Raw genomic sequence first — 24,902 nt, 5'->3', positions numbered from 1 at the left:
TTTGCAGATGATATGATAGTGTACATAAGTGACCCCTAAAATTCCACTAGAGAACTCCTACAGCTGATAAGCAGTTTCAGCAAAGTGGCTAGATATAAAATTAAGTTAAATATCATAGTATCCTTCCTGTATACAAATGACAAATGTGCTGAGAAAGAAATTAAGGAAACTACACCCTTCATGATACTCACAAGCAATATAAGGTATCTAGGAATAACTTTAACCAAGGAAGTGAAAGAGTTGTTTGAAAAAAAAACTTCAAATCTCTGAAGAAGGAGATTAAAGAAGACATCAGGGCCCAATAAGTGAAGGCTTTCGTGGGACATGCCCCTTGGGTTAATATGCAGATATAAGTGAGTATATACCATTTGAGTCTTTCTGCTTCTGGGTTAACTCACTCATTATGATCATTTCCAGCTCAATCCATTTATCCACAAATTTCGAGAATTCCTTGTTTTTAATAGCTTAATAGTATTCCATAGTGTATATGTACCACAGTTTCTTTACCCATTCTTCTATTGAGGGACACTTAGGCTGTTTCCATGTTCTGGCTATTATGAATAAGGCTGCTATGAACATGGTTGAGCAAATTTTCTTGTTGTGTGCTGGAGCATCTTCTGGGTATATTCCAAGGAGTGGAATAGCTGGGTTTTGAGGAAGCCCTATTCTCATTTTTCTGAGATAGCACCAGATAGATTTCCAAAGTGGTTGTACTAGTTTGCATTCCCACCAGCAATGAAGGAGTGTTCCTCTCTCCCCACATCCTCGCCAGCATGTGGTGTCGCTTGAATTTTTGATCTTAGCCATTCTGATGGGTGTAAGATGGAATCTCAGAGTTGTTTTGATTTGCATTTCCCTGATGATTAAGGAGGTTGAGCATTTCTTTAAGTGTTTCTCAGCCCTTTGATATTCCTGTGTTGAGAATTCTCTGTTTAGTTCCAAGCCCCATTTCTCAATTGGGTTATTTGGTTTGGTGGTGTTTAATTTCTTGAGTTCTTTATATATTTTGGATATTAGACCTTTGTCAGATGAAGGGTTGGTGAAGATCTTTTTCCAGTCTGTAGGCTGTCACTTTGTTCTCTTGACAGTGTCTCCTGCCTTACAGAAGCTTTGAGATTCCATCTTACACCCATCAGAATGGCTAAGACCAAAAACTCAATGACACCATATTCTGGCAAGAATGTGACAAGGAAGGGGAACACTCCGTCATTGCTGATGGGAATGCAAACTTGGTCAACTACTTTGGAAATCAATCTGGTGCTTTCTCAGAAAATTGGGAACAGGGCTACCTCAAGATCCAGCTATTCCACTCCTTGGAATATACCCAGAAGATGCTTCACCATGCAACAAGGACATATGCTCAACCATACTCATAGCAGCCCTATTTGTAATAGCCAGAACCTGGAAATAACCTAAATGTCCTTCAGTCAAAGATTGGATAAAGAAACTGTGGTACATTTATACTATAGAATACTACACAGCTTAAAAAAAATCCTGAAATTTGCAGACAAATGGATGGTACTAGAAATGACCATACTTAATGAGTTAACCCAGACCCAGAAAGACTCACATGGTATATACTCACTTGTAATTGGACACTAGCCCAAAATGTATGTCCTATGAATGACTTCACTTACCAGGTGAGTGGGGACTGACTGACTCTGACATGAGCTCTGGTGCCCCATATTTGACCATTTCACCTTGGTGGGGAGGCATGATGGCACTCTGAGAAAGGATAAGCAGGCTACCAAGATGTGACCATATGATGGGAGAGGATGCCCCTTTCTTTCACAGACCTAGGGGAGGGAAATAGGGTGAAAGAGGGAGGGAGGGAGAGAGGAATGTGAGGATAAAAGGTAAGGGATAACAATTGAGATGTAATCTGAATAAATTAGTAAAAAAAAAAAACCCAAATAGCCAAAACACTATGAATGTAACATTTATATAATTCCTGGTTGTTTCATGTTTTTTCTTACTAATATGTAGTTTATTGTATATATGTGTAATAATATAAATGTATATGTAAAAAAGAAAAATAATGAAAACATTTAAAAAAGAAAGTAGAAATAAATACATGATACAGTGTAAACTAACAGAAGCCCTTTGTCTTAGTTAGGGTTATTATTGCTGTGATAAAACACCATGACCAAAACAAGTTGGAGAAGAAGAGACTTAATTGGTTTACACTTCCATATCACACATCCTCATTGAAGGAAGTCAGGACATGAACCTGAACAGTGCAGGAATCTGCAGACAGTAGCTGATGCAGAGGCCCTGGAGGGATTCTGATTACTTGCTGGCTCATCCTGGCTTTCTGAGCCTTTTTATTTTTACATAACCCAGAATTACCAACCCTAGGGTACTTCCACCCACAATTCACTGTGTATTCCTCCTTGATCACTAATTAAGAAAATGGTATATGAGCTTTTCTGATTATAACCCAGTCTGCTAGTAAGATTTTCTCAATTGAGATTTTCTAGTCTCAGAATACTACAGTTTGTGCCAAGTTCACATAAAAGTACCCAACAGCCTTTTGAACAAGAAAAATAAAATGTAATGTAATCTAGTATTAAGAAGACAGTTTTCTATCTGGGTGGTGGCATCACATGACTTTAATTACAGCATTTGAAAAGAAGAAGGAACACGTAGATTTGTTTGAGATCAATATGAAGACAGCCTGGTCTACAGAATGAATTCTAGAACACCTAAGGCTACACAGAAAAACCCTGTTTTGAAAAACCAAAGAGAAATAAATAAAGGAAGGATGGAAGGATAGAAGGAAATAAAGAAGAGGGAAGGAAGGAAGAAGGAAGACAGTTTCAAATACTGTCGAGAAATATAAGAGTAACTTATTAGTTGAATCAGAGCAAATCTGATGGCAGTTTTACAGAAGGAATCTTTACCTAATCAATGTCATTAGCACTCAAATAATAAATGTCTTTCTTTTTGGATTCAAGTTCCTTTGATAACTGTCTCCATCCATTCAGCTTTGCACAGTCTGGTCATTTCATAGTAATATTTTAATATTCATAGCACCCATGCTCTATTATAGTAATAGCAACTGTTCTGACAGTAATTAATTATTCCTATTGAACACCAGCTTTTATGATTAACAATTAGAGAATAAAAGGATAAAGGCAATGCCACAGTTCCTTAGTGCTATTTGATACTGTCCATGTGTTCGGTAATACTGAGCTAGGTTCATTTCTTTTCTTTCCTTTTTTAATTTGTTCAGTTTATATACTGATTGTAACACCCTCCCTTGTCACCTCTGGGTCCCACTATCCCTCACTCATACCCATCACTCCTTCCCCTAGTCCTCAGAAGAGGAGCCCTCCATCTCTAACATCTGACAGCCTATCAAATCCTATCTGGGCAGCCTGTATCCTCTTCTTCTGTGATCTTTCAAGGCTGCTCCACTAGGGGTAAGTCATTAATGTGTGGGGACCAGAGTCCATGTCAGAAGTAGTCCTTACTTTCCATATTATGGGACCTACAAGGAGAGTTTGTTGCCTATACACTACATCTGAGCAGAGTGTCTAGGTCCTGACCATGCATGGTCCTTGGTTGGTGCATCATTCTCTCAGCACCCCCTTCTCCACCCAGATTTGTTGGCTTGATTGGTCTCCCTGTGGAGCTCTTGACCCCTCCAGTTCTCTCTACTCCCCAATTCTTCCATAAGACTCCCTATGCTCCACTCAAAATTTGGCTTTGTGTCTCAGCATTTACTTGGATTCTTTGCTGGGTGGAGTCTTTCAGAGGATCTCTATGGTAGGCTCCTTTCCTGTTTCTTCTCTCCAAGTGCTTCTAGTGTCTGTTCTATTTGTCCTTCTGAATGATAATTAAGCATTCTTCCTAGGGTTTTCCTTGTTATTTAGTTTCTTTAAGTCTGTTTATTGTAATTATCAAGCTAATGTCCGCTTGATAAATATACCAAGTGTGTCTTTCTAGGTCTCGGTTACGTCACTCAGGATGATCATTTCTAGTTCCATCCATTTGCCTGAAAATTTCAAGATTTCCTGGTTTTTAATAGCTGAGTAGTATTCCATTGTGTAAATGTACCACAGTTTCTTTATCCATTCTTTGGTTGAGGGACACCTAGGTTGTTTCTAGATTCTGGCTATGATGAATAAAGCTGTTTTATATATATAGTTGAGCAAATATCCTTTTTGTCTAGTGGAGAATCTTTCAGGTATATGCCCAGGAGTGGTGTGGTTGAGTCTTGAGTTAGAAGTGTTCCCAATTGTCTGAGAAAGCACAAGATTTATTTCAAAAGTGGTTGTACAAGTTTGCACTCCCACCAGCAATGGAAGAGTGCTCCCCTTTCCCCACATCCTTGCCAGCAGGTGCTGTCACTTGAGTTTTTGATCTTAGCCATTCTGAGAGGTTTAAGATGGAATCTCAGAGTTGCTTTGAGTTGCATTTCCCTGATTACTAGGGATGTTGAACATTTCTTTAAGTGTTTTCAGCCATTCGATATTCCTCTGTTAAGAATTCTCTGTTTAGTTCTGTACCCTGTTTTTTAAATGGATCATGTGGTTTGGTGGTACAATTCCCCTCAAAATGCCACACAATTCTTTACAGAACTTGAACGAACAATTCTTAACTTCCTTTGGAAAAAAATCCCTGAATAGCTAACACAATCCTATACAATAAAAGATTTTTGGGAAGTATCTCCATCCCTGATCTCTAGCTTTACTATAGAACAATAGTAATAAAAATGGCATGGTACTATCACAGAAACAGACAGATGGACTAGTGGAATCAAATTAAATCCACACTCTTATGGAAACTTGATTTTTGACAAAGAAACCAAAGCCATACAATGGGAAAAAGAATTTTCATCAAATGGTGCTGGTCTCACTGGATGCCTACTTGAGGAAAAAGGCAAATAGATACTTATCACCCTGCACAAAACTAAAGTCCAAGTACATTAATATCTTATCATGAAACTAGACACACTAAATCTGTTAGGAAGAGCCTTGAACTCATTGGCACAGGAGACAACTTTCTGAATAGAACAGGCTGTAAGACCAACAATTAATAAATGAGACCGTGTGAAACTGAAAAGATTCTGTAAGCAACAGCCACTGTCAACACAACAAAATGACAGCCTACAGACTGGGAGAAGATCTTCACCCATCTGACCAAGGGATAAAATCCAAAATACATAAAGAACTCTAGAAATTAAGCACCAGGCTCCTTTCTAAATGAAGAAATGGGGATCCCAATACATTGAAAAGCTGTGATTAAAGGTAGAAGAAGTAACTGTAACTAGGAGATAATCACATTGATTCTGCTTGTCCAGCTATGAACTGTGAGATGCTGGCAATTCTATCACACTGTTGCTAGTAGAAAAAAGAAGACAAAACCAAAACCAATAGCCTGGATCTTCTACATTTTAGTACCACAATGCTAAAAGCTATGTGTCTTTCTCTAAGTAACAAGTCAATGTGTTCTGATTCAATATGTGTGACTGACATTAGGTGTTTTGTCCTTAGTGGTATATATCAAAACATGGAGTTGTAAGGCTTTCATCATTAAAAACATATATCTAAAATTTTGTATAGTGTAGAAACATTTTAAATACACAATTAAACATGGGTATGGTGCTGTGTGCTGATATTTTCTAGCTCAATGGACAAAATAGAAGAAGAGTTGTTAATTAAAGGCCAGACTGAGTTACATGATGACACTTTATTAAAAAGAAATGTACTTAATAGGACACACAAAATATTCATAAAACAAATTTCTGCATGGATAATTAACTGAGAATTGAGAATTTTGAGGAAAATTCATTCATAACAAACAAGGAAACAAATAACTTAAGTGAATGTGTCTCCTAGCAATGTCATCAGCTCCACCCATAAAATAGCACTTGACTACCTAAATTGGTGTAACATTTTGTCAATATTAATAGAAAAACTCACATCAGAGCAGAAAAGCTCAAGAGGTCTGAAATTTACACAAAGGCCTACATGCTGGGAAAAATGCTGACAGAGGAAAAAATAGTTATCTTGCAGAGTGTACACCAATTTATTATACAATACTTAATGGTCAGCCCTGAATCAACATTATACAGATTTAGCAAGCTGCATTTATGTCTTTAGGAATATATGCATATTCAAGTATGTATATAATAACAATTAGTGAAAAATGAGGCCATAAATTTGAGACATCAAGAATATATATTCTTATATTTGATATATATTTGTACACACATGTACACTCATATGGAGAGTTGGACAAGGAAAAGAAAGAGGAAAATGCTGTGGTTATAATGTAATCTCAGAAACTTAAATGATTTTAAAATATTAATTGATATATTTTTAAAGAGTAGCTGGATATTCAAAATATGTCTCTTATTCTTATCAGAAATATTTGGTCACTATCTAATAAAAATTGAGCTAAAATACCTAATGGGAACCTGACAAAGAATTTGTTTTGTCACATCACTAGGACAAAGTCTACCTGGATCATAAACAGTGTCTACTGAATTAGTCAACAGTGTCCCAAAGACCAACATGTTGATTCTGCAGCTTCATTATAAAAGCTCCTTGATGCTTGATCACAGCTCTGTGAGTAAGAAGGGTCTTCATGGATCCAGCCCTGGTCCTGGTGCTCAGTCTCTTCTGTTTGCTTCTCTTCTCACTCTGGAGACAGAGCTCTGGGATAGGGAAGCTCCCTCCTGGACCTACTCCTCTCCCAATTATTGGCAACATCCTCCAGATAGATGTGAAGGACCTCTGCCAATCCTTAACCAATGTAAGTATGCTTTATGCTGCTCTAGCACTTTTCAAAGTGGGGTATAAGTAATGTTTTCAATGAAATTCTGGAGACAATATTTTAAAAAATGATCACAAAGTCTGAACCTCCTGTAAAGTTTTGTGTCTCTTCTGTCTGCTGTTTCTTGTCCTGGTCAGGAACTACACAAGGAGCAACAATTCAGACTGAAGAAAATTTAAGTTGTAGCCCTTTAGAATACAATTATAGAATTCCAAATTTCTGTGTGCTTCTCTACATCTTCCTTTGACAATTATTTTCAATTATATTTGGTTGCTAAAATTGAGGAATAGTTTGTCAATAAGTTAGAATTTTTTCATTTTATTTATTTATTTATTTATTTATTTTATTAATTTATTCTTGTTACATCTCAATGGTTATCCCCTCCCTTGTATCCTCCCATTCTTCCCTCCCTCCCATTTTCCCCTTACTCCCTTCCCCTATGACTGTTCCTGAGGGGGACAGCAGGTTACCAAGTTAGAATTTTAGACATGCATCTTTATCGACCTTAGTCATTGAGCTGGACTCTGAAGATCTACCTGGTCCCAGATTCGAAGTAAACACCTAAGGGTATGGGCTCACACAGGAAATTAAAGACATAAACAGTGTGTCTGAGCATATTTGGTGGTTTCCAAATTACTTCCAATCCATACAAAGCCTGTGACTGGAGCTTGCATTGAAGGAATCTATTTCTCCCTCAGAAACTACGTGCTGTGGTACAGGTTCTATTAGGCCCACTTTGTGTTTTTTTTTTATAACAGTTTATGAAAACTGGATAGGAACAGTGTTGTGACCTAAGAGGTTAGATGTCTGTTGTTCATCATAGGGCTAGCCAGTTTCCCACAGTGAGAGTTTCACAGTTGATCCTACAGCAGTCATTTGACTATAGATGTTTATTTCAGTGCAGAGTGAGCATGAGAATGGTGACAACTTGCTCAAGCATCAAACAATGAGTAAGAGGAGTGTTGGTTTTGAGTCTCCATTCATTTGCAATAGGATCCTTGAAATGAGTGTGGGGTTCTCTTATTGTAGTTAGTGAATTCATAAGACCAACAGACCTGCTGACTGTCTTAGTGTCATTCACTCTCACCCGTGTGTCAACTGCTTGGGCAGTTGCTTGACACACCATAAGTAGGATCTTAGGTTATCCATAAGTGATGATCACAGTTAATGTTAGGTATATACAGACCTCAAGCTGGGTTTTCCTGCAAAAAATTAAAATCAACAATAAAAGCAATAACAAAAACAATAACAACAATAATACTTGTCTAGATAAAGTTGGCTTTATGAAAACTAAGGGACATATTTTAGTAATATTAGTGTTTTCTATTTTATTTCTAGCTCTCTAAAGCCTATGGCCCTGTGTTCACTCTGTATTTGGGCAGGCAGCCCACTGTGGTGTTACATGGCTATGATGCAGTGAAGGAAGCTCTGGTTGATCATGCAGAGGAGTTTTCTGGAAGAGGAAGTTACCCAGTTGTTGATAAAGTTGTTAAAGGCCTAGGTAAGTGTGCACATGCTTATGTGTGTGCTGGGCAGTCAGTGTGCATACTGAACTGGAGGATGCAGCAGCCATGCCTTATCCTCAGGCACAGGTTGGGACACTATGGCTCTCACCAGTCAGCTCCTTCTTCTTCCTCTAGGACCTACTTTTCAATGTCTGTTCCCATTTTCTTTTAGGCATTGTATTTAGCAATGGAGATGTATGGAAAGACACAAGGCGCTTCTCACTCATGACCCTGCGGAAATTGGGCATGGGAAAAAGGAGCATTGAGGGCTGTGTTCAAGAGGAAGCACAGTGTCTTGTGAAGGAACTGAAGAAAACCAATGGTAAATGCAGATTTATAATCTGACTTTTACACCTTGGTCTGTGCATGAATGTATGAGTCATTGCTCTTGTTCTGTTCAAAGATCTTTTTTCTCCATCAGATGCCATAAGTATAGGTCTTATTTTAATTTTACTGTTTTATGGAACCATTACTTCTATTGCACATCACCTTACCAGGTAATAATGGTCAATGATAATGGTGACAATGGCACTGTGTACATTGAAAGAGTCTAAACCAGAGGATATAGTTATTTGGAGGAAGAGGCACCATTGATCTGCCCTGCTTCACTCATGTGTCTCAGAGTGTTTCCTGAATCATGCTCTAGTTGTTTTTGAACAGCAATGTGATATATGGCTTTTATTTCTCAACTGGGTGTACATTTTACTAAGACACATGTTTCAACACAATTTGCAAAATTTAGGCACACAGAGAAACTAATGAAGTGTTCTATTTAGTTAAACTATAAATGTTTTCATTGCCTCACTAACATTTCCAGACACATCTTGGTTTTGCATATCATGCTCACATTTACTGATCCTTTTTAAAAAAATATTTTTATTATGTTTCTTTTTTAACATATACATTTATATCATTATGCATGAGTAAAATAAACTACAAACAGCAGGAAGAACCATGAGTCCATCAGAAATTCTATAAATGTTACATTCATAGTGATTTGGCCATTTGTATTTGGCAAACTTAAACAGCTTTCCTATCTTGTTGGGTCTAAATTTCTGAATGGAGATACATATCTATCATATCTCATCTCTATTAACTTAAAACATATATCTTGATCTAAAAACATCTTAATCCCTAACCTACAAAGCTTAATTGAAAGACTAAACTATTTGGTCTTCAAAACTATCAGAGACTTGAGAAAGGATAAAAATTAAATACCTGGGTGAACCTGGAGTGTGGGTTAGCAGCTTCCAAAATGAAAAAAATTGACTGAGACAGTTTACTGTGTGAACAGTCACCCAACACTCTATGATGTTGGAGCCTCATCTTCAGCCTTCTGTCCCAATATATCTGACAGACATATTTGCGAGGCAGGAACTACTGAGGACATGCTTACCCTGTCTTGGCAGAGTTTGGCTGTTGACTCTGCCTGCATCTAAACTTGCTCATTTTTAGGCAGAATTCTGTCTGTGGCAGAAATGAGGTCATTTTTTCCAGGGGATCTTTTGTCACATTTGAAACCAACTCCAAAAGGAGGTTCTTTGATGCTCATCTTCTTCTTTGAGGCAGGCTGTGTGTTACCTGAAGTTAACTTGTCTTGTCAGAGAATGTCTAGAGTAATAAAAATATCTTTAAATGTAATTCTTGTGTTAGAAAGTTGATGTGTGTTGCTTTGTTAACAACACAAATGCTACTCACCTAATAAGTGTTTATAATAAAAAAATTTATTATTTCCTTCAGTTTAAATGGCTTTGTCTTTAAATTTTTTTCCAAATACAATAAAAGACTGATTTTACATGTCAATGGCATGTACACATAGAGTAACAATCTCAAAGACTCACCCTTCATTTTCATACTAAAACAGTACATTTTGTGATAGTTGAATATTTTAATATGTTACATTTGGTCTATAGCATAGGCAGCTCAAGAAGGTCCTTCTGTTCACATGTCTAACATTGTTAACTCACGTAACTTGGTATAGCAGCAGAAAACTCAGGAGTTCCTTTTGTTCACTCATATAACATTGTTATTTATTGTGGTCCTTATGTGTGTCTACAAACATAAAATTAACATCATCTGGCACATAAACAATATTGATTTCTAGATCATAGTAATAAACAATGTTGATTCATTGATCATAGCAATTTTACTATGAGACGAAAAGAAAAAGAAAGAAACATTTTCTCCTAGATTACTTTCTGTTTTAGTCATAAAACACTGACTACAACGTTTGATATTGAGTTCATTTGGCTTATAGGTTATAGCTCATTTTTGAATGAAGGCAGTGCAGGGAGTCAAGGCAGAAACCTGGAGGAAGGAACTGGAGCTGAAACCATGGAGGAGTGCAGCTCAGTGACCTGCTCCACCTGCATTTCTCAGCTTCTTTTCTTCTGCAGCTCAGGTCCGCTTGCCCAGGAGTGGCATTGTCCATAGAAGGCTGAGCCTTCCCATATCAATCTGCAATGAAGAAATAATCACAGAGACATGTTCACAGAATAGTTTAATAGAGGCACTTATTCAATGGAGTTTTAATTTGAGCTAACTGTATTTGTGTCAACTTGACAAAATCAAACCTACATAGAAGCCAATTACTTTTTTTTCTTCCTTGTAAAATCAATTAATGTGATCAATGTAATATACAGATTGTGAATATTTTTTGCCATATAAGAGCTCAGTAATGACAATGTAGAAAATAGCCACAAAAGTCAGATTTGTTCAAATACATTAAATGTGATTTGGGCCATAATGAGTATTCACTACTTGTAAGTAAATGTTATTTTTGAAACTTCATCAGGTATAGTATGAGATCATAAAGAAGTTTTTTATAATAGTATGTCATCTACACTTCCCTTTCTCACTCTCGTGTCCTTTTTCACCTACTGTCTCCTATTGTTTCCAATTACTATGCAGGCTGGCTTTTACTCACTATCCATATTCACATGAAATGTTTATTTCTAAAGGAACAAAATTCATTGTTTTAAATATGAATATGAAAGAAAGCCCTTATTTATTCTTTATTCATTTTCACCATCTATGATATTTATTTTAATGAGGACTCTCTTATGTAGTTATGGAAGCAGTACATGTACTGACCACTGTTAATATTACCTTTCTTCCCATATAACCGTGATATATCCTGCTTTTCATTTTATTCCTTCTTGAGCTTAACTATAATATTGACTTTTATCTCTACTTCATGGAAAAATACATGAAAATTTCAATTATTCATTATGAAGCAAAATTCCAGGACTCCAATATTATATGCCTTCTCAGTTCTATACAGCCATTAGATTTGAAGACAGATGTTGGCTTTGTTCTATATATTGCATGCAATGGTGAAAAAAGTGTGTTAGTCAGTAGAACAGATGTGATCTGCTTTAACCTACCTAATGAGAATGAAGGCCAAAACAGGTCAATGTGATTTCTGATTCTTTAACACATGAATATTTGGATGTTAAAAAGTTCATAATTAAGATACTACTTAATAAGTCTAAAGTACCTTTATCCATTAACTAGGGCAAATTTTCTTCTTTATATATGTTAATTGAATTTTACAATTAATTCCAACTCTTTAGGCTCACCCTGTGATCCCACCTTCATCCTGGGCTGTGCTCCTTGCAATGTCATCTGCTCCATTATTTTCCAGAATCGTTTTGATTATAAAGAGCAGGATTTTCTTAACTTGATGGAAAAACTGAATGAGAACACGAAGATCCTGAGCTCCCCCTGGTTGCAGGTGAAGCCAAGATTCTTTCCCTCTGAGAACACATGTGGGTCAAGTAGTGAGGTGGTCAGATATAGTTCTGACTAACATATTATGGAAAGACTACCTGGATTGGAGGTCCAAACCATTTCCTATAGCATGGCGTGGTGGCACACACATATAATCTAAGCACTCAGGGAGGCAGAGGCAGATGGATCCCTGTGAACTCAAGGCCAGCCTGGTCTACAAAGTGAGTCCAGGATAGCCAAAGATACATAGAGAAACCCTGTCTCAAAAAAAAAAAAAAAAAAAACCAACCACACACACACAAACAAGCAAACCCAAACCAAACATAATGAACCAAAAAATCAAAACTTTTGCTATTCAAAGACCAAAACACAAGGGTGAGTGGCTCAAGCCTGATGGCTCACTATACACTAATTTCACCACTGACATCTGTGGAGCCCTTTTCAAAATATACTATATTTATTTCTAGAAATTGGCCAATCAATTGTAGGATATTCTTTTAACTATTCAAATTTCATACCTACATTTCAGCAATTAACTCATTTTCATCAAATTATTAGCCAGGTATATCTTAATATAGAAAGAATATTCTCTTATAGGAGAAAGGATATGTGTTGCAATAAGACTCCAAAAAAAAAATCATTGAGTAGATCCAGCAGTTTGATGCATGAGCTCAGATCCTAGTTGAAAGAATATTAAAAAGAAATGACAAGGTGAAACTCCTTATGGCATTCCCTGTGTTGAACTGGCATCTCCTCCATGCTGCTTAAAGAATAATTGTCTCATCATATAGGACCCCTAAGGGGTGATGTGCGATTGGCTTCAAGGCCTTTTTGAGCCTCACCCACTTCTAAATGCTCTTTTTTGTGTCAGAAAGAAAAACTTCAGACACTAGATTACACCTGTAAATCTGTTAACCCAACTATCTTAACTTCTGTTGTTACCTAAAAGTGCGAGTGTGCATAGATTAGTGCCTTAGTCATCATCAGAGAGACTTCCTCCGGCAGCAGATGTGAACAGATGCATAGGCCCACAGCCAAACACTATGTTAATGAGAAAGAGAGAGTCCATATTGGAGGCCTCACCAAATCCCTCCCCCCTCAGAGCTCAGGGAATCCCACAGAAGAGCAGGAAGAATGGTTGTAAGAACCAGATGGAATGGAGGACACCAGAAGAATAAAGCCTTCTGGGTCAACTAAACAAGGTGCATATGGGCTCCCAGGCACCGAAACAGCCAGCACAGGGCTACATAGGTCTGCACCAGTCCAGCTGTATATGTATTATAGATAATTAGTTAAGTATTTTTATGGGACTCTTAACTGAGAAGGATTGTGACTCTTACTTTTTTTTTGCCTGCTATTGGGACTCTTTCTCCCCCCCCCCATGGCTTGCCATGTCCAACTTTGATATGACAGTTTTTGCTTCACCTTATTATATTTCATTTTGTCATGTTTGGTTTTTTATCTCTTATAATCTTTTTCTTTTCTAATTAGGGCCAGAAAAGAAATGGATCTGGATGGGAGGAGGGATGAAACTGGGAGAAGTAAAGGGAGGAAATGCTATAATTAGGATATATTATATAAGAAGAGAATCTATTTTCATTAAAAGAAAAAAGTGTGAGTGCGAGTAATTAATATTACATGGGATTTCGAATTTGAAGAACTGAGTTTATATGAACAATCAATGAGATGACATGCCTTACCTAAAAAGATTCATGAATGTAGAAATTATACTATGGTCTTTGATCGACTGAGCAGGAAATACTCTCTCAAACCTCTGTATTGGAATAGAGATTTACTATACATGTATATAAATCACCCCTTAAGATGAATTTAACTCACGTCTAGTTAAATGCAAATCCATCTTTGATATATTATAAACGTACCTTAATTACTTCATTGCAGCATATTCATTTAGCAAATTATTGTATTTCCTTTAGGTTTGCAATACATTTCCATCTCTGCTTGATTATTGTCCAGGAAGTCATAATACATTTTTTAAAAACTATGCTTGTATTACAAATTACCTTTTGGAGAAAATAAAACAACATGAAGAATCATTGGATGTTTCGAATCCTCAGGACTTCATTGATTATTACCTAATTAAAGGAAGGCAGGTAAAATGCTCATAGAAATGTATACACTTACTAACTTGGTTAAGCATTGTATAGTTTATTTTGTACTTACATTTTGCCAGTGATGTTTAAAGACCAGGCCAGTCTCATTTTCAAAATGATGTAATGTCTATTATGTGAGTATGCATGAAAGAAAAAAATGAATTTGGTAATTAGACCACATCATCCTTGTTATTTAAATTAAAACAACAACAACAACAACAACAACAACAACAACAACAACAAAGGAAAGATGAAACTAGCAGAGGAGAAAGACAGCACAAAGGAGAGATAACAAGAAACAAATTCTGCTGCAGTCATAAATCATAACCTTTCTTGGTTTAATATGAACATTATTATCATCAGCAGCTGGTGTGAGGATCACTTACATGTACTATAGATAAAACAGAACTGGACATATTCTGTTGACAGATACCACAAGTGGTTTCAAAAGGACCTCTGATGTAGGGTGAGACATATCCTGGGAAACAGCAGGTGGACAGAAGTGTAAAGACTTAATTGAGTATATAAAATTGAATCCGTCAGCTTTACAAGTTTTTGTCTTTTATCAGACTTCATTATCACTCTGGATCATTTAATTTTACTTATAACTTTTAGAATATGCTCGTCAATTTCTGCACGAGGTCAATGGTGATTCATGCGGAGATTACACTTAATTACACAAATCATTTTAGGTTGTTGTGCCATTTGAAAATTAGGGATAAAATTTGCATATGATACCAGCCATCATATTCCGTGCACACTGTGGTGATACATAGTGCATTCATAAATACTGAACCTACTGTCTCTCTAATTTGTAAATGCTCCATCAGCCAAGACGTCCCAGAGCTTCTAAACAACCACCACCTGGACTCCATGGTATTATTAGTAACTGTCAGTGTGATATCTGACTTTATACACTGTTCTGTGTCTTTCTGTTAGAGTGCACTGACATCTAAACCAGCTCATAGTACTCATGGCTTTATTTTCTATCTTCTTTCACTTGCAAAAAATCTTGGATGTTCTAGTACTGCCTCTTGTTTTAAAAAAAAAGTCTGCCTTTACATGCATAGAGTCACAACGCACTTACTCATTATCCATGCATCTTCATGTTACTTTTAGTTCTACCTATTCTGAGGCCTTTATTTATGAACGTCTGTGCACGTGTTTCTTCATCGCATGTGTTCATTTACTGTGTGTATATCCCCTACCTGGTGTTTCTGATTCAAACTGTAATTTCATTTTTACCTTTGTAGAAAACAGCTAAAAATTTCAACTGGAGCTACACAATTTCACAGCAAAAAGTCCTTACTTTTTAATGTGAAGGTTTTATTTTATGTGTAAGGATGTTTTGCCTGCGTATGCATCTATACACAATGGAGCATCAATACTCTTCAGGTCTCGGTGCTGGTCTGTGGCCAACACTATGCTGCTTGCATTGTTGTAGTCTGCAGTAGGTGTCTAAGTTTGTGGATTCAGATCTTTCTCCACAGTTTCACTTGAGCTGAGGATTTTCTTCCCCATGTGAGTTTTATAGTACAGATGGAAATGACTCACTAGACTACTTTGAGAAGTACTGTAACCATTTTAGCACTATTGCATTTTCCATTGCTTGTGCATGAGGCAATTTTGAACTTTTTTGTCTATTTTTGGTTACTTAGTTCCAGAAATGGTTTTAAGTGTGTACAGCTATCATGTCTTTTATTATGCAGTTTTATGACTTTCCCAACTATTATAAATGTGATTATTTCTTTTATTACATTTAGATCACCAATTTCTATATTTTTTTACATTGGAATTGTGCTCAGATAATTTATTAGATTTGGATATTTTTATTTTGCCTTACATGTGATTTTTATTTACTCCTTATATGAACTTAATGCAGTTTTTTGTGATTAGACAAAGGTAACATTTATTGTTAATGAAGAATCACTATCCCTTTGTTGAAATGGATGTTCTGTACATGTTTCTTAGGTTAGATAATTTTTACTGATCTCAAAGTACTTATTTCCTTACTGACTCTATCTAGACAGTCTATATATCATTAGGTATTTATTATTTGGATTTTCATACTGCTATTTTAGAAATTTATTAATTTGTAATTAGATTAAATTAAAATTGTCATTGTTCAGGTTTTGTTTCCACTCCCATATTGTTGAATTTTATTGGTGTAGTTTCCCTGTCATATCTAGAAGACACAATATTAAGAAGACTTCCTGTTCATCTGGTTCTTACAATATTTCTTCCAGGATGTACCCTGAGCTTTATAAATTGGTGATAGGCACCCAACAGTCAGTCATTCTCTGCAATTTGATTAGTTAATGCTTTCTATAAAGATCTCCATTTTCTATGCAAATAAGCATCATTAAAGAGAGGTGAGACTACATTATTTTGCTGGTACTAGAATAAATATTTATAATAGAATTAACAATTTACTGTTTGAGGAAATTGCAAGGAAGGAGGTTCTCCTCAGAATTATTACTGCAATAGAGCAGTTGGCTAGGTTTTCAATATCAGGCATGATTTTCCTATTATTGAACAGTCATTAAATCTGATTAGATAGTGGTTGGTCACTGACAGGATATAACTGCCACAATTGCACCACTGCCTATCCAAAATCATTTCAACACTTGGTAGTTTAATTATTCATTTTAATATACTACCTTAGAGTAATTTGAGGTTAATTTAAGACACAAACAATGTAACATTTGTGGAGATAAGATGTCAAAAAGCTGAATTACAATGGGAGATAAGTATCTTTGTCCAGAAGGTATAAGTACAGAGAAGGTTAGCTACTTTAATCATATTAAATATATGATATTACATATACTAGAGGTCACATAGAGATTATGAAAGTACTATCAATTTGCTACTTAGGGAATAATGTATTTTATCTATCATCTCTTGGTAAAACCTTTAAAGACGTAATTACAATCCTATAACACACCATGTTCTCAACTTTGTGAATGGCATTGTTCCTAGTCTCTGTTATCCTATGAGGTCCATAAAAACGTTGAAATTTATGAAGCAGCCACAACAATATTGAGACCATAAAAATTAGACAAAATAGTTATTAGCAAATTCTTTCTTCCTTAATTTTTAAAATTTCAATAGGGCCTATTGGTCTATTTAAATACTTTATCTGATCTTGACTTAAATGTGGTATGTGATACCTGTGGAGAAATTTATGCATTTCTTATATATATTCCAATTTGGTGGGATAGAAGTTTTCTTAAAGGCTTTCATTATGATTTTCTTGATTTCCTTGACAAAGTGTCTGTTGTTATATGCTCATTTTCATTTCTGATTTATTAATTTGAATATTCTCTATCTGCTTTTCAGTTAGTTTCTGTTTAGCATCTATCTATTAGTGAGAATGGGATATGAAGTCTACCACTATCAATATGTGAGGGCCAATATCTGTCTTAAACTATTGTAGTGTTTCTTTTGTAAACTTGGTTGCTCTTGTGTTTGGGGCAAAGATGTTAAGAATTGAATTGTCATCATGGTGGATTTTCCTCTGATGAGTATATAGTGTCTTTCTATATTTCATTTTTTCAGTTCTGGTTGTAAGTCTATTTTGTTATATATTAAAATGGCAACACCAACTTGCCTTTTAGATCCATTTACTTGAAATATCTTTTCTTAACCCTTTACCCTGAGGTATTGTCTACTCTTGATGTTGAAGTGTGTTTCTTGGATGGAACAGAAGGCTGGATCTTGTTTTTGCATCTATTCTTTTAGTCTCTTTTTGTTGGGGGAATTGAGACCATTGATACTGAGAGTATTACTAATCATTGATTATTGACTTCTGTTATTTTGTTGTAGTTTGGTGTTGGTTGTGTGTGTGTGTGTGTGTGTGTGTGTGTGTGTGTGTGTGTGTTCATTCTTTTGATTGTGGTATTCCTAGGTTATTTATTCCTTATGTTTTCATAGGTAGTGTAGTTAACTTCTTTAAGTTGGAATTTTCCTTCTAGCACTTTCTGTAATGATGGATAAATTTTACTACATCATGGATATTTTATTTCTCCACCTATGGTAACTAAAATACTTTACTGGGTTTAGTACTCCTTCCTGGCATCAGTGGTCTCATATGCTCTGCATAGTGTCTCCATTGAGAAGCCAGTTGTAATTCTAATAGCTCGGCCTTTTTATGTTACTTGATCTGGAATTTCCCCTTGCTACTTTTAATATTCTTTTAAAAAATTCCTTACATTTAGTTTTGATTATTATGTGCCAAAGGAACTTTCTTTTCTGGGTCAATATATTTGGTTTTTTGTTACTTCTTTTACCTTTATAGCCACCTTCTTCTTTGGGTTACAAAAATTTTTCTTCTATGAAATGCTTATTTTTTAAAAAAAATTTGAGCTGCTATTCTTTTTCTATTCTTATTATTTTCAGGTTTGGTATTTTCATACTGTCATAGATTTTGTGCATATTTCTGTTAGGAATTTTTAGATTTCACAATTTCTTTGATAAGGTATGCATTTCGTCAACACTCAAGAGTCTATCTTCCATCTCTTGTATGTTGTTGGTGAATGTTGCCTCTGTAGTTTCTGTTGGATTTCCTAAATTTTTCCCTTTCATGGTTTCCACATTTTGTGCTTCAATTGATTTTATATTTATTTTCAGGTCTTGAATTTGTTCCTGTTGTTATATGACCATTTCATTTCTGATTTTTTAATTTGAATATTCTCTATCTGATTTTCAGTTAGTTTCTGTTTAGTGTCTGTCTATTAGTGAGAATGGGATATGAAGTCTACCACTATTCACTTCCTCACAGTATTTTGTCTGAGTTTTCTGGATTTCTTTAAGGGTTCTTCTTTAAAAACTAGCATGATGATCATGTCATAACTGACTTTTTAAATTTATTCTTTCTTAAAAATATTTTACATATACATTTATATTATTACACATACAACAAACTACGTACAGCAAGAAGAACCATGAAACAATCAGGACTTATATAAATGTAACATTCTTAGTGTTTTGGCTATTTGTATTTGGCAACCTTGAAGAAAACATCTTTCCTATCTTGGTGTGTCTGAAACTCTGAATGTAAATCAATTTCTATCGTACCTTATTATTATCAACTTAAATCATCTATCTAGACCTAAAAACATCTTAACCCCTAAATAACTAAGTTTAATTGTAACACTAAATTATCTGGTCTTCAATCCCATCAGAGACTTGAGAAGTAGTAAAATTGATTACCTGAGTATACCAGGAGTGCAGGTTAGTAGCTTTCCAAATGAGATGATGATAGATACACTTTGCTATACCTCAGCAATAAAGACAGACATTTCCTCAGATTAAGTGTATTCTTTTTCATATATTAAATCATAACTTCAGTTTCCCCTCCATTCTCACCTCCCAGACATTTCCCCCACATCTCCTCCTTATCCACTTCCTTTTAGAAAAGAGGAGGGCTTTCAGGGATACTTACTAAACACGTCATATCAAGTTTCAATAAGACTAGACACCTCCCTTCATGGACAAGGTGACACATTGGGAGGAAAAGGGCCCCAAAAGCAGGCAAAAGAGTCAGTGAATGCTCCTGCTTTTACTGTTAGGAGTCTCTCAATAAGACCAACATATACAACCATAACAACATAGCATATATGCAGAGGGTTTAAATAAGACTCACACCGGCTCCCTGATTGTTGGACCAGTCTCTATGAGTCCCTACCAGGCCAGGTTAGTTGATTCTGTGAATTTTCTTCTGGTGTCCATGACTCCTCTGGCTCTTAAAATCATTCCTCTTACTCTTTGGCAGGATCCCCTGGACTCTGACTAATGTTTTGCTCTGGGACTCTACATTTTTCCCATCATTTGCTGGATGAAGCCTCTCTGTTGGCTTCAATTGTGTGAGGTTCCTGTCTTCAAGTATAGCTTGCATCACTAGGGACCATTTAATTGACTTTTTCCCCAGTCGTGTTTGGTTCTATTCTAGGTCTCTCAAGAATCCAGCTTCTGGTTGCTGGCTCTCCAGGCATTATCAGGGTGGGCTCTCTCTTGTGGCATGGGTCTCAAGATGGGTCATTTATTGGTTGGATACCCCCACAATTTCTGTGCCAACTTCATGGGATCACAATACATCCCATAGTCAGGGAAAATTGTAGCTCAAAGGATTTGGGGCAGGGTTAGTGTCCCAAGCCCTCTACTGGAAGTCATAAGCAGTTACAGAGATGGCCAATTCAGGCTCTATATCATCCTTTACTAGGAGTCTTAGCTAGGTCACCCTTGTAGATTCCTGGGAGTTTCCACTGTATTAGGTTTCTATCTACCCCCAAATGCCTCCCAATTCCAGTTGTGTCTCCCAATACTCTTTCCCTCCATCTTCTCACCTGATCACTTCTGTTTCTTTCCTACCTTCAACTTATCCACCTCCAATATATGTTCTATTTCCCCTTCCAGGGAGATCCCTGTGTACCCCCCAAACCCTCCTTGTTACTAAGCATCTCTGGGCCTGCCATTTTATCTTGTTGACAGTGTCTTTTGCCTTACAGAAACATTTCAGGTTCATGACATGCCATTTATTAATTGTTAATCTTAGTTCCTGAGATGGTGTTGCTCTGTTTAGGAAGTTTGCTCCTGTACTAATGAGTTTAAGGCTCTTCCCAACTTTCTCTTCAATTAGATTTAGTATATCTGGTTTTAAGTTAATGTTTTTAATCCACTTGGAGTTGAGTTTTGTGCATGATGATATATATGGCTCTATTTTTATTCTTCTACATGCAGATATACAGTTATGCCAGCACTATCTGTTGAAGATACTTTCTCTTTTCCATTGTATAATTCTAGCCTTTTCATTAAAAAAAAAATCAGATGTCCATAGTTATGTGGACTTATATCTGGATCTTCAGTTTGATTCCACTGATTAACATTTCTCTTGTTATGCAAAAACTATGCAGTTTTTATTTCTATAGCTTTCTAGTATAGAACTCAAGGATGGTGATACCTCTGAAAAGTTTTTTTATTGTACATGACTGTTTTAGATGTTTGGGGGTTTTTGTTTTTCCATATAGCTTTAGTAATTATTCTTCTAATTCCTGTAAATAATTGAATTTAAATTCTGGTGAGGATTTCATTGAATCTGTATATTTATTTTGGTATGATGGCCATTTTTACACTTTTACTATGTTAATACTACTGATCCATGAATATGGGAGATCTTTCCATCTTCTAATGTATTTTTCAATTTCTTTCTACAAAGACTTGAAGTTTTCCACACACAAGTCTTTCACTTGTTTCATTGGGGTTATCACCACAATATTTTATGTTGTTTATGGATATTTTGAATGCTTTTGTTTGCATAATTTCTTTCTCAGCCCATCTATCATTAGTACATTGGAGGGCTACTGTTATTTTTGAATTAATCTCGTATCCAGTCACATTACTACTTCACTAATGGTGTGTGCCAGTTGTAGGAGTTCCCTCATAGATTTTTGGGGGTTGCCTATATTCTCTCATATTATCTGCAAATAATGATACTTTGACATCTTCTATTCCAATTTGTATTCCCTTGATTTACTTTAGTTATTTTATTGCTCTAGCTAGAAATTGAAGTAATATATTGAAAAGATATGGAAAAAGTGGACAACTTTCCCTTATTCTTGATTGCTTTAGGGTCTGTCAACTTAATTTTATTTTGGCTATAGGTTTTCTGGAAATTGCTTCTTTTAGGTCTAGGTTTGTTCCGTTTATACCTACTTTCTCCAAGACTTTTATTGTGAACAGGTGTTGGGTTTTGTCAAAGGCTTTTCAGCATCTAATGAGGTGATCACATGGTTTTATTTTTTCAGTTTGTTGATATGGTGATTTCTTTGACTTATTTTCATATATTGAATCATCTCTGCATTTCTGGGATGAATCTGTTGATTGTGGTGGATAATATTTTCAATGTGCTCTTGGATTTGGTTTGCAAGTATTTTGTTGGGTATTTTTGCATCTATGTTCATAAAGAAAATTGGTCTATAATTCTCTTTCTTTGTTGAATTTTTGTGAGGTTTGGGTGACAGGGTGATTTTGGCCTCATAAAATGAATTTGGAAATGTTCCTTCTGTTTATATTTTATGGGACAATTTGGAGAGTATAAGCACTAGCTCTTCTTTGGAAGTCTGGTGGAATTCTGCACTAAAATAATCTGGCCTGAGTTTTTATTTTGGTTAGGAGATTTTTAATGATTGCTTATATTTCACTAGAGGTCATAGGTCTATTTAACCTCTTTATCTGATCTTGCTTTAACTTTGGGAAGTGGTATTTATCTAGCATATCAGTGTTTTTCAAGTTTTGCAATGAGGTTTTTATTGTTTCTGTTGTTTTTGAAATTCAGCTTTAATCTGTGGTGGTCTGATAGAATACAAAGGTTTATTTCAACTTTTTTTTTTGTGTGTGTGTGTATGTCTGCTGAGACTTGCTTTGTGGTTGAGTATGTGGTCAAGTTTTGGAGGTGCTGAGAAGATATATTCTTTTGTGTTTGGGTGAAATGGTCTATAGATATCTGTTAGGTTCATTTGAGTCAATGGCAACTGTGAGCTCCATTATTTCTTTGTTTAGTTTTTGTCTGAACTTTCTGTCCTTTGTGAATATGGGATATTGAAATGTCCCACTATTAATGCATGGGGTTTGATGCATGGTTTAAATGTTTCCTTTACAAATGTGGCTGCCCTTGCAATTTTGAGCATGTATGTTCATAATTGAAATGTTATCTTGGTGGATTTCTCCTTTGATTAATGTGAACTGACCTTTCTCATCTTTTGATTAAATTTGATTTAAGTCTATTTTGTTAGATACTGAAATGACTGTACCAACTTGCTTGTCGGGTACATTTGCTTGAAATATCATTTTCCAACCCTTTACCCTGAGGCAATATCTGTCCTTGATGTTGAGATGTGTCTTTTATGAAGCATAAGAATGGTTTCTGTTTTCTTATTTATTATGTTAAATTAAGTCTTTTTTCTTTTTGTTTTTAATTCTTACACACACATATAATAAACTAGATACAGCAAGAAGAACCACAAAACAATCTGGAATTATAGAAATTCCATAGCATTTTGGCTATTTGTATTCGGCAACCTTGAAAAAAATCTTTCCTATCTTAGTGCATCTAAAATTCTGAATGTAAATCAATATCTATCATATCTCATTATTATCAACTTAAAACGTCTATCTAGACCTAAAAACATCTTAACCCTTGAACAACTAAGCTTAATTGTAAAACTAAACTATCTGGTCTTCAACACCATTAGAGACTTGAGAAGGGATAAAGTTAATTGCCTGAGTATACACGAAGTTCAGGTTAGCAGCTTTCAAAATGAGAGGATGATAGAGACAATTTGCTGCCTGAAGAGTCACTCCAAACTCTATCACATTAGAACATCATATTCAGCCTTCTGGCCCAGTATATCTGACAGACATAATTGTGAGGCAGGAATTATTGAGAACTTGTTTACCCTGTCTTGGCAGAGTTTGGCCATCAACCCTGCCTGCAACCAAGCTTGCCTATTTTTAGGCAGAATTCTGTCTGTGCTAGAAATGAGGACATTTTCCCCAGTGGCTTGTTTGCCACATTTGAAGTCATCTTTATACTAAGTCCTTTTACTGGGGAATTGAGTTGACTGATATTGAGAGATATAAAAAAACAACTATTAATATCTGTTATTTTTTGTCTGTGATGGTGGTGGTGGTTTTGTTTGTGTGTGTGTCCTTTCTTTTTATTTTGCTGGTGTGAGATTATTTATTTCCTTGTTTTCATGAGTGTAGTTAAGCCCTTTGGGTTGGAGTTTTCTATTTAGTACCTTCTGCATGACTATTTTTGTGGATAATATTATTTCAATTTGGATTTGTCATAGAGTATGTAGTTTTCTTCTTTTATGGTGAATGAAAGTTTTGCTGAATTTTGTAGTCCTCACTGGCATCTGTGGTCTTGTAGAGTTGCAGCATATCTGTCCAGGCCCTTCCAGTTTTAGAATCTCCCTTGAGAAGTCCGGTGTAATTCTAATAGGTATGTCTTTTTACATAAATTGGTCTTTGCCTTTGCATCTTTTAATATTCCTTCTTTATTCTGAATATTTAGTTTTCATTATCATGTGCTAATGGAACTTTATTTTCTAGGCCAATATCTTTGGTCTTCTGAATGCTTCTTTTACCCTTATAGGCATCTCTTTCTTTAGGTTAAATTTTTTTTTCATCTAAGAAATTGTTGAATGTTTTCTGAGATTTTGAGCTGATATTTGCCTTCTATTCTTATTATTTTCAGGTTTGGTCTTTTCATAGTGTTTCAGATTTCCTGGATGTTTTGTGCATTTCAGTTTTTAGATTACAGAATTTCTTTGACTGATGCATTTATTGCTTCTATTATTTACTTTTATCATGCATCCACTACCTGAGATTCTCTCTTCCATCTTTTGTATTGTGTTGGTGAACCTTGCCTCTGTAATTTCTGATGGATTTCCTAAATTTTTAATATCCATATTTCCCACATTTGGGGTTATTTTTATTGATTTTATTTCCAATTTCAGGTCTTGTACAATTTTATTAATTTTCCCAACTTTGTATTTCTTGAATTTCTTTAATAGATTTACTAATTTCTTCTTTAAAGACCTCTATCATCTTTATTCAGGTGGTTTTAAGGTCTCTTTCTTATGCTACAGCTATGTTAGAACATACAGGGCCTGTTGTGGTAGGATAGTGAGGCTCTAGTGGAGATTTGTTGCCTTGTCAGTTATTGTTTGTGTTTTTAAGTTGATGAAAGTATCTGGGACTG

The 24,902-nt window shown here is 35.6% G+C and overlaps 1 protein-coding gene across 4 annotated transcripts in view; it reads left to right on the top strand.

Moving 5' to 3' along the window:
- LOC311582242 (cytochrome P450 2C37-like) overlaps positions 1 to 24,902 on the top strand; it is a gene marked incomplete at its 5' end in the record, with an annotated part of 93,218 nt that overhangs the window by 47,079 nt on the left and 21,237 nt on the right. For 2 of the 4 annotated variants that reach the window (XR_014774045.1, XM_084755185.1), the window contains 5 exons: positions 6,598 to 6,765; positions 8,125 to 8,287; positions 8,464 to 8,613; positions 11,867 to 12,027; positions 13,961 to 14,137. Coding sequence is in view for 3 of the 4 variants with exons in the window: in XM_084755185.1 (XP_084611311.1) it covers positions 6,598 to 6,765; positions 8,125 to 8,287; positions 8,464 to 8,613; positions 11,867 to 12,027; positions 13,961 to 14,137 (819 nt within the window). Of the gene's footprint in view, positions 1 to 6,597; positions 6,766 to 8,124; positions 8,288 to 8,463; positions 8,614 to 11,866; positions 12,028 to 13,960; positions 14,138 to 24,902 lie in introns of those variants that run through there. The other 2 variants (XM_084755186.1, XM_084755187.1) reach the window with 2 other exon arrangements.

Source organism: Acomys minous (genome assembly GCF_964271855.1).
Source record: "Acomys minous genome assembly, chromosome: 2".
NCBI lineage: Eukaryota > Metazoa > Chordata > Mammalia > Rodentia > Muridae > Acomys > Acomys minous.
This window is presented reverse-complemented; position numbering and strand designations above follow the sequence as displayed.